This window comes from Nicotiana attenuata, unplaced genomic scaffold (assembly GCF_001879085.1).
Source record: "Nicotiana attenuata strain UT unplaced genomic scaffold, NIATTr2, whole genome shotgun sequence".
In the NCBI taxonomy this organism is placed as follows: Eukaryota; Viridiplantae; Streptophyta; class Magnoliopsida; order Solanales; family Solanaceae; genus Nicotiana; species Nicotiana attenuata.
In genome coordinates, this window is record NW_017670770.1 from 356,114 (window position 1) to 367,556 (window position 11,443).

General features: G+C 37.4%; 1 protein-coding gene across 1 annotated transcript; it reads right to left on the reverse strand.

The window, feature by feature from the left end:
• Positions 1-268: 268 nt before the first annotated feature.
• LOC109243161 (probable protein phosphatase DDB_G0282105) lies at positions 269-2,269 on the reverse strand. Its single transcript, XM_019410064.1, has 2 exons — positions 1,482-2,269; positions 269-866 (listed from the first exon to the last, which is right to left on the reverse strand). The coding sequence occupies exons 1-2, from the start codon at positions 2,267-2,269 to the stop codon at positions 269-271; spliced, it is 1,386 nt and encodes a 461-aa protein (XP_019265609.1).
• Between the last annotated feature and the right edge of the window lie 9,174 nt (positions 2,270-11,443).

The window sequence follows — 11,443 nt, forward strand, 5'->3', positions numbered from 1 at the left end:
ACAAATGAGTCCCTTTTTCCACATTATTTTTAAGACAGTGGTATCTGACATTAATGTATTTGGTTCTGTTGTGCTAGACCGGGTTCTTTTCCACGTTAAGAGCGTCTGCGTCAACTGTTGAGAGAACCACTAGGTTGTGTTTCCTTGTATGCCATGAGATTAAGCATGATCCAATAGAATGAGCCATTCCAGATGTGCTCTTCTTGACCATCAGATAACATCGTTTCTTTCAAATTGATGCAGTTCCTCTTGCATTGTTGTAATCCAGTCAGCATCCTTCAAGTCTTCCTTGATATTCTTGGGTTTTATCTGGAATAAAAATACAGAGAGGACTAGGGAATTTCTGGATTTTGATCTTGTCTGAATCCAGCCTCAAGGGGGTGATTATGTTATCAAGTGGATGGAAGCTTTTGTGTTTCCTTTTGAGGACTGAAGTTTGATTATTAGAGGAACTGGGTAAATTAAGTGGATTTCTCTGCACTCCTTGTTCTACTACTTGTGGAGTACCTTGCGATACATCTCCAACTCTTCCTACAGCTTCAGTGGTAGTAATTGGAGTACCAGGTCCCTCTTGAGAAGTGGAAGAGGATGTTGTATTGTCTTCACCTATCTCCTTCATTTGACTCATCATATCAGCCTTGCTATTTGAAACATCAGATACTTCCCCTAGAACCAAAAGTGCTTCATTTTCTAGAACATCAATGTTTCCTCCCTTGTTAGAGGAGGGTGTCTCATTGAATAGCACATGAACACTTTCTTTCACACATTGTGTCCTTGGTACTGAGAAGTTGTGAGTAATTCCATTTTCAATTCCATCTTCATGTGGATCTTCTCGACAAAGACACAAACACCTCGAAAGTCTCACCCTGTGTTCTAAGAACCAGTGACCAGGTAAATCTTGAATTTTGCAGACCACGAACCAGGTCCTTCCAAATCAATTTATTTAGAGGTGAGAAGCTTGCATGACCCAATTTTCTATGATAAAGTTCTGCATCATTAACAACTGCCTTAAAGCAGCTAATATCACCAACTTAGACGCGAACTTCTACCTTATTTTCTTCCCGATACCAAGAATGTACGCCTTCTTTCTATTTCCAAAAGGTACATTCCCTCCTGCAGGGCTTTCAGTGAGAGAAAATCCATGGTGTTTCCAGTCATGTGTTTTGAGCATTCATTGTCCATGATCCATTGCAGTCCGCTTCCTCTCACTATTCCCTGCAAATATAAATTATGGCTTAGATTTAGGAACTCAAACTAGTTTGGGTCCATTGTAGTGAGGAAAGGGGTGGATAAGAGCTTTCTTAGTCCATGCAGGCAACATACGTTTTTTGCGAGTGGTATCGGGTCCCCTGCTAGTAGTCATTTTTTCAACAAACATTTTGTTTTTCTGAACCAATTTAACCCTGACCTGGCAATTTTCTTTGAAATGCCCATTGTTCTCACAGTGGGTACAAAGCCAGTTATCAGGAACAGTGACATACTTGCTGTGAGGGTTGTAAGGAATTTTTTCCTTTTGGAACCCGACTCCATGTCTGTTTCCACTATTGTTGAGGTACATAGCGGTGACAGCTTTTGAGGACCATTTCCATTTAAGAGATTTTTCTAGGTCAATTTTTACTCTCTCCAATTCAGCTTGAAGTTGCCTATTTTTCTCCAGTAAACTACATAGACTAGTTTTAACATTATTTAATTCCTTTTCAAGCTTGATGTGAGTCTCACTAGCTACTTCTTTCCCTTTCTCAATACTTGCAGGCCTAAGTTCTGATTTGACTCCCTCAATAGTTTCCTCTAGGTCTGTGATTATCACCAAAAAGTCATCCCTCTCTTGCTCAGTAGCTGCAATTTTCTCTTCTAGAGTGTGCTTTTCATTGCTAAAGCTTTCTATGGTTTCCTTCAAATCAACAACCACAACCATCAAGTCATCTCTCTCATTTTCTACACTGTTTAGTTTTTCATTCAAAGCTTCCTTTTCAATTTCAAGTTTAGCTATGGTCTTATTTAGATCAACTACACAGACCACCAGATCATCTCTAGATTGTTCAGCATCTCCTAGCTCTATGGTCAAGATATCCTTATCATTAATAAGAATATAATATGCATCAATTAGAACATTTGTTAATGACATTAGTTTCTTAGAAGAGTAAGACTTCAGATTTCTCTGAACATCCCTGGAATTTACCTCATCATTTTCGTCCTCTTCATCATCGTCAGACTGAGCCATCAGCGCAAACAATGAGTCATATTTCGTTGCTTCAGTTTCCACTGCCATCATGGAGCTGTTTTCTACATCTGGTTCCCTTTCTGATTCACTGGAGGAGTCTCCCCAAGCAGCAAGAGCTTGCTTCACAACATTGTCAGCTGCACTTTTTTTATTGAATCGTTTGTTAGGAACTGAGTTCCTTTTTGCTGCCTTGTCTGAGTTTTATTTGTATTGCTCCTATTTCAGAAGTGGGCAGTCTTTGATGAATTGCCCTGGCTTTCCGCACTTGTGACCGAGATCATTGTTCCTTGCCTTACTTGAACTTCCCCTTTTTGGTATACCACCATTTATTCGAACCATCTTTTGAAACCTTTTAGTAAGATAGACCATATCACTATCTTCTTCACTTGAGTCACTGTTTTCCGCCTTGAGAACCAGGTTCTTCTCCTTCTTTGGCTCTCTTCTTTCACTGTCTTTTTTTCTTTTCTTCTCGTTTGACTTCAGATTTCCAATCAGCTCATCCATGGTTAGAGTATGTAAATGTTTAGCTTTAGTGATGGCATTCACTTTACTATCCCAAGAGCCAGGTAAAGCACTGAGAATCTTCCTTACAAGCTTGTTTCTGGAAATAACATCTCCAAGTGAATGAAGCTCATTTATGATGGATGTGAATGTAGTGTTCATATCTTGTATAGACTCATCATCCTTCATCCTGAAGAGCTCATACTCGGTGGTGAGCATGTAAATCTTGGACTGTTTAACCTAAGTAGTTCCTTCATGTGCGGTTTGCAATGCTTCCCATATTTCCTTGGCAGAATCACAAGCTGAGATTCTATTGTACTCATCAGGTCCTATACCACATACCAAGATTTTCTTGGCACAATAGTTCTTTTCTACTGTTTTTCTATCAATATCACTGTACTCTTTTTTTTTTTTTCGCACCATTGATCCAGTTTCTCCGAGCTTCTTCATAGGAACATGTGGACCATCACAAATGACGTCCCATAGCTCTGAGTCTTCTGCCATTATAAAGTCACGCATACGAGTCTTCCACCAGCGGTAATACTGACCATTGAATCTAGGGGGTCTGTAGGTTGATTGTCCTTCCTCAAAGTTAGGTGGAGCAGCCATTGAGATCCTTTCTAGGTGTTAACCTTTCAGAAAGAACCTGCTCTGATAACAATTGTTAGTTTATATGAGTCCACCAAACTATAGAGTACCCGGTCCTCTATGGGTTCCCTCTGAGAATACTAAGGAAACAGTAAGTAAATGAGACACGAGATTTTTACGTGGAAAAATCCTAACTCAAGGGAAAGAATATCACGACCTACACTTGTAGGCTTTCAACTTCACTAACTCTTAATCACACTATTACAAGACACTTTGTAATGACTCTATTACAAAGACTTCAACTCAACTAACTTGTGATGCATCTACCACAAGCCACTTTGTCACTCACTAGTTACAAAGACTTTAACTCAACTAACTTGTGATACACTTACCACAAGCCAATTTATCACCTACTAGTTACAAAGACTTTAACTTATGACTAACTCTAGTCACAACACAAACTCTCAAGGTTTATGATTTTGAGTTTGCTAAAACAAGGCTTCTAAGAAAGCAAGATAGGAGTTACAATAAAGAATAAACAACAAGATTAAAACTCAATTACGGACACACATAGACTCATTGTGGAACTGATCCTTAGTGGAGTTGTCTTCTTGTTCTTGACACACCAATGACTTCAATGCTAGATCAGATCTTTAATGCTTGAGAGAATATCACTAAATGCTCAAGTAAATGTCTGGTGCCTTGCACCTTGTAGTTATACTACCAATAACATACCAATGTTGATGTCAATTCTTGGTTGGTACACACCTCTTCCCAATGGGAAGTGACTGATGCACTGTCGTGTGTACAGTTGCAGACAGTTACTTTCTGCAGTTTCTTTCCAGCTGTATCGTTGACTTGTGTTTCTGTCAGAGAAATACCAAGGGATCAGGTATATATGATATTTATGGTGGTAAAAATGGCCATTTCAGTAGTTGGAATTACTATATGTCCTGGCCTTCCCCGAGATCTTATTATGATCTTTCTACATTTGTTGGTGAATTTGATCGGTGCAATGAAGCTAGGGGGATTTAAATTTTTAAGACACTTCAAGACTTATATAAATTTTTAAGACAATAGTGTTAAAAATGGGGTAGAAGGGACACTTTTATGATTAGAGTTAATGACATAGTTCTTAAACCCCCAAAGTTTTCTTATTTACAAAAACACCCCCTCCTACTCCACCCCAATGGATGTTTCAAACATCCCGGGGATGTTTCAAACTTCAGGGGAGATGTTTCAAACATCCCGTGAGATGTTTCATTTATCCCGATGGATGTTTCAAATGTCACGGGGTTGTTTCAAACATCCTGATGGATGTTTCAAACAATCCGGGAGATGTTTCAAGCATCCCGATTGATGTTTCAAACAACTTGAGAGATGTTTCAAAAATCTCGAGAGATGTTTCAAACATCCCGATGGATGTTTCAAACATCCCGGGATATGTTTCAAAAATCACGGGGAGATGTTTCGAGCATCCCACTCATGTATGGGGATGTCTCAAAATTTCTTGAGGGTATTTTGCAAAATACCCACTTTGTAAAATTTCATATTTTTCTATTTCTCTTGTATATTTTAGACCAAAGGTAAAATGAAAAAAAGAAGAAGAAGATGAAATTATGAGATGAAGAGGGAAAGAGGAAAAAGACCAAGAAGAAAATGAAGAAGAACAAGAAGATGACATACCTCAACTACCTGCAGCATCAACAAAATTGAAGAGAAAGAAGAAAGTAATGAAGAAGAATGAGAAAAAGAAGAAAGAAGAAAGAAGAAAGACGAGGGAAATGAAAATTTGAAATAATTTGAATGAGTATGGTTTTTGAACATTTTAATATTACTCACAACTTTTGTTATTCTTAATCCGACCCCAACTCCTTTAATTACACATTTTTTGTTAACCAAAAAATGTGTCCTATATTCTTCCACAATACTTGAGAAGTCATTTTTACCTCTTTTTTCCATGAAGCTAAAGAAATGAAGAGATTGTTCGAACCTTTCCAGCTTCAAGAAAGTAAAGATTTCCCTACCTTCAAGAAGAGCATAAAGAAAGAAGAAAATAAGTATCGAAATTATGAAAACTTTGAAGAAACAGTGAATATGAAACAACCTTGGGAGTTGGTCAATCTCAAGAAGAAATGTTTTTTTGTGCTCAAGAACAAAGAATGCTTCGTATGCTAGACCAAATCCTTAAAAATGAAGAGAGGAATAGCTTAGCACTAGGAAACTTGAAGGTGGTTGCTCATGAAAATGTTGAAGCTATCCAAGACGTGGACATTAAATTGGATCAATTAGTTCACGTAGTTAGCGCTCACCAACTTGAGGTTGCAAATAGTCTCCAAGAAGTTACCATTGTGGATGAAACTAAAATTTAAGTCGAGAAACCAAAATTTGAATGCCAACCATCTCATTCTATATTGTTTCATCATTGGAAAATATTTGACGATATTTTGGAGCTTCACTCTAGCCCATGATGTATAGAGAATGTGACAAATCAAGGAAAAGTGAAATTTGTGCCATTTGGACTCATTTCAATCACTTACCGACATTGTGCTCGGGAAATGATACGGTAGTAGGGCTAGCCATGCCAAAAAGAGAGTTAATGGATGTGGCACAAGATGCTAACATTTCTAGAGTTTTTTGTGCCAAAACGAGAAAATCACATTCCTAGTGGCGGTAAAAAAAGACCACTTAGCTCTCTGCAACATCAATAGCATTGATGCATCACAGGGAGTCCCTTACCTCTATCTTTCGATTACATGCGTTCGAGACAATGCATGCTTTTAAGTTGGGGGTCGGATATGTGAAAACCTATCACAATTGTCTAACAATGCACAGAACTTAGTGTCACATTACCACGAGCATCTAATAAGAGTAAGTAGACTCAAGTGAATAACATCTGTCTAGAAGAAAATACATAGACACAGATAGATAAGTAGGGAGGGACTGCATGTGCTACGGATCAGATCAAGTAAAATAGCTCACCACGAAGTCTCCAACTAATATTCATACTCGTCCTAATGGGTACCTCCAATACCTGCCTCAAATGCTGCACAAATTATGCATAAGAGTAATATGAGTACAAAACCACGGTACTCATCAAGTATCAAGTCTAGCCTTGAAGAAATAGTGGGGAGGGGTCGATATCGATTTACTATTAGTCAAATAATCAGGTGGAACATATTCTGGGTACAAAATGTGATATTATCAAATAGGTACGAAATCCAGAAATACCGTACTTGTAGAATTCAGACATACTTTGCAGAATAAGAATTCAAATTAGATATCAACTATTTTAATTCCCACACAAAGACATGATGTATATCAACCAACAACATTATAAAAGCTACTACATGAGTCCAAAAAATATATAAATGCATGCTCAAGATCCATTGTCAATATCTCAAAGCACAAATCCATATGCCTGACACAGGCTACGTGTCCAAACCAAGCACCAAATGTTAGCGCCTACGCTCAAAGGATCCAAAGTACTATGGGTAATCACCCGACTCCGGAGTGATGGATCCATACCTAGGAATCATTTATCAATCAATGATCAATAAAAAATAATCATTATCCGCTCATGGTGTCCGTAGTGCCAAAATCCTCAACTTTCACAATATTCAATTCTTCAACTCATGCATGTGTGTTTGAAATAGTATAATAAAGAAACACCAGACATAACAATAATGATACGAATGAAAGCTCATATGGCTAAAAGATGGCTATAGCTAATTATGTAATTTAATTTGTCACAACAATTCAATAAGCTATTTCAACATTCAAAGTCAAGTTATAATATTTATCATGAGTAAGTTAACCTATGTAACCACCAGATCATAAGTCAATAAGAAAGTATATGACTACGACTCAATAAGAAAGTTCAACATGGTAAATAATCCTTATGCCCAATTCAACGAGATATAACGTTAAGCACGCTTCTAAGTCATAATTATGAGATATCATGTAGTCTTAGAGTTAATAAAAAATGGATGATAATTGCACATAATCCAAACAAGGCATATCACAAGTCAAACCCTACCGAATATGGTTGTAACCTAGCTATGCATAAATACTCGTCACTACGCATATACGTGGTGCCTAAATTGAGCAATAAGTAACAAATAGATCACCTATTGGAGGAATTTTCTCTTACAAGGATAGATAAGAGACTTACCGCCTTTCATTTTAAATCCATCTCCAAACGACTTGAATCTAGCAAAATATTACTCAATAAAGTCAATTAAAACTATAGAAATCAACTCCAAAAAAAAAGCTTCAATCTTTAATCAAATCCTCAAAAGTCAACATTGACCCACATAGCAAAAGCCCGAGTCTAGGGGTAGATCCCAACTACTCGTACCCCAAGAGCCCAAATATGTTATTAGATTCCAAAATTAAGTCCAAACCGGTAATCAAATCCCCAAATTACACTTTCTTAGGTTGCATACAAAAACCTCAAAATTCTCTCTGAAATTCCATGCTTTAATCCATGGGAATCAAGATGTATAATCAAATCCATGTAGAAATTATTTACCCTCAAATTATTGGTTAAATCTTTTCCAAGATTGTCTCTTCCTGAGCTCCAAAACTCAAAACTAAAGAAAAATGAGTGAAAACTCGGAGTATAAGGTATGCCAGTTGTTAAAATTAATGTATTGTCTTGTCCCATTTGTCCATATTAGTTCACGTATGTCCACATTTGTCTAGACTTGTTCACATATATTCAAACTTGTCTACACTAGTCCATACTAGTTCATGAACTAGATTAGTAGCTACATACATATACTAGGGTGTGAACTTATTTATGTAATGTGTGAACTTATGTGAACATAATTAGTATGTCCACATAAGAAGCAAACTAGATGCATGTATGAGTTTTACTATAAATGCCCCATGTATTCTAGCTATTTGAATTATCAAACTAAATCAAGTGAAATTAAGAAAAGTGAATGAAAACTATCCTTCATAAATATAAAAAAAGTTCTCTCTTTAATTTCCTCTTTGATCACTAATCTTCCTACCTCAATTCAACAGATTGGTATCAGAGCCCGTTCGATTAAAAAGTTGGGCGTTAAGAAAAGCTAAACAATGGATTTAACTAATGGACAAGGAGTGGCTCAACTATCCATTCCTATGTTCAATGGAGAAAATTATGATTTTTGGTACTTGAAAGCTAAAACAGTTCTTCAAGCACAAGATCTGTGGGAACTGGTTCAAAATGGTTATAATGAACCAGAAGAAGGAGCAGAACTCACATATGCAGAAACAAGAACACTAAAGGAGACAAAAATGAGAGATGCAAAAGCTCTTGCTTATATTCAACAAGCAATGAGTAAATTCATCTTTCCAAGAATCATGAGAGCCACAACATCAAATGAGGCTTGGGAGGCTCTACGCGAGGAATTTCAAGGAGATACACGTGTATGAAACATCAAGCTTCAAACTCTAAGATGTGAGTTTGAAAACTTGAAGATCAAAGATGGAGAAAGTTTAAAAGAATATTGCTCCAAAGTTGTTGAAATAGCATTAATGTTATTGTATGGAGAAGTCATTGAAGATAAGAAAATTGTGGAAAAGATCTTGATAAGTTTGACTGAAAAATATGATCCCATAGTCTCTATTATTCAGGAGACTAAATACATCACAAAGTTAAACATCCGTGAGTTGATGGCATCACTACAAGCACGCGAGCAAAGGTTGTTAAGACACTCCGAAAAATCTATTGAGAGTGCTTTACAATCTAAGCTCAATGTGTCCACAAAATCACAAGGAGAATCATCAAAAGGAGGCAAATCAGGTCGTGGAGGAGGAAGAAATCAACGAGGAAACAACTCCAACAACTCCAAACAAAAATGTGGAGTTTGCAAAAGAAGCAACCACGCTTACAAGGATTGTTGGTTTTAAGGAAAGCCACAATGCAACCACTGCAAAAAGTTTGGTCATGTGGAGAAGGATTGTAGATTCAAGAATCAACAACAAGCAAAAGTCTATGAAGAAAAGGAGAGCAAGGCCTGTTCTTTGCAAGCTGTCAAATGGCCAAAGAGAAAAATCACAATATTTGGCTGTTGGATAGCGGGTGCAGCAATGATATGTCCGGAAATAAAAGTATTTTTACAAGTGTGGATGACAAAGTGAAGGCCGAAGTGAAAATGGGAAATGGTGCCGTTGTTCGAGCAATAGGAAAGGGCTCAATCCATGTCCAAACAAAGGAAGGTACAAAGTTCATCCATAATGTACTTTTGGTTCCAAATTTAGATCAAAATTTATTGAGTGTTGGGCAGCTGGTGGAAAATGGATATGATGTCTATTTTGAATAATATTGTTGCACAATTTATGATAAAAAAGGAGGAAACAAATTGATGGCAAAAGCAATGATGGAAAAATGAAGAAGCTTCTCATTAACCTTCAATTATGGGGGAGAAGTTGCCATGAAAGCACAAGTGAAAGATAAATCCTGGCTATGGCACAAAAGGCTAGGGCACTTGTACTTTAATGGAATGAAATTATTGCAGGAAAAAGAAATGGTATATGGGCTGCCAAAAATTGAAGAAAAGGATGGAGTCTGTGAAGGATGTGCTATGGGAAAACACCATAGAAACTCATTCCCTCAAGGCGGAGCTTGGAGAGTAAACAAAGCTTTGGAGTTGGTCCATACCGATGTGTGCGGTCCAATGAGTACCACATCTCTTGGAGGTAACAAGTATTTTATCTTGTTCATTGACGACTATACACGGATGACTTGGGTTTATTTTATAAAACAAAAATCCGAGGTGTATGGCATTTTTAGAAAAATTCAAGAGCCTTGTGGAAAAACAAAGTGAAAAATATATAAAGGTGCTAAGAAGTGATCGAGGTAAAGAATATACCTCAAAACAATTTGAGAAATTTTGTGAGGATGAAGGCATTGAAAAGCAACTAACCGTTGGGTACACACCACAACAAAATAGTGTATCCGAAAGAAAGAATAAAACGGTTGTTGAAATGGCAAAAACTATGCTGAAAGAGAAAGGAATGCCAAATACTTTTTGGGCTGAAGCAGTGTATACGGCGGTATACTTGATAAACAGGTGTCCGACCAAGGCAGTGCAAAATAAGACCCCCTTGGAAGCTTGGAGCAAGAGGAAACCTTCAGTGAAGCACTTGAAAGTTTTTGGGTGCATTTTCTATGCTCAAATCCCGAAAGAAAAGAGGAGCAAGCTTGATGAAACAAGTGAGAAGTGCATTTTTGTTGGCTATAGCTCAAAATCAAAGGGCTATAGAATGTATAGCTTGAAGAGGAAAAATGTCATCACAAGCAGAGATGTGTTGTTTGATGAAGCAGCCAGATGGAATTGGGAAAAGAATGAGGCTACCAAAAACATAGTGGTGGCTGAGAATGAAGAAGAAAATAAGGAGGAAGAAGTCCCAGAAGCTGATCCTTCCTCACCTTCAAGCAACGAAGCAAGCTCTAGCACTTCGAGTCCAACAAGTACTCCGGTTAAAATGAGAGACCTTGCTAACATTTATGCTTCATGCAACTATAGCATGGTTGAGCCAGCAAGTTTTGAAGAAGCAGTTAAGGAGGAAGTTTGGAAGAAGGCTATGACAGAAGAGCTATATATGATTGAGAAAAATCAGACTTGGGAGTTGGTAAACAAGCCAGCAAATCGAAAAATTATTGGAGTAAAATGGATTTACAAGATAAAAAATAATCCAGATGGCTCCATCATGAAGCACAAAGCAAGATTGGTTGCAAAAGGGTATTCACAACAGGCTGATGTTGATTATCATGAAACTTTTGCACCAGGTGTCCCGCAAAGATACAATTCGGACACTTATTGCATTAGCAGCACAGAAGGGATGGTTATTATATCAACTTGATGTGAAATCAGCTTTTTTGAATGGTGAACTTGAAGAAGAAATTTATGTTCATCAACCTGATGGCTTTGTGATTAAAGGAGAAGAAGATAAAGTATACAAGCTCAAGAAGGCCTTGTACGGGTTGAAACAAGCACCCCGGCAATGGTACAGTCAAATTGATAAGTACTTCTTGCAAAGTGGGTTCATTAAAAGCAAAAGCGAGCCTACTCTCTATGTCAAGAAGCAAGGTAACTCTATTCTTATTGTTGCGATTTATGTTGATGATCTGATTTT

Bases quoted from the DNA above. Each gene is read 5' to 3' on its own strand.
- LOC109243161 (XM_019410064.1), bottom strand. From the start codon at position 2,269: ATGGCAGTGGAAACTGAAGCAACGAAATATGACTCATTGTTTGCGCTG. The intron at 867-1,481 runs GTATGTCACTGT...CTTAGAACACAG, and splicing joins CCTTACAACCCTCACAGCAA to GGTGAGACTTTCGAGGTGTT.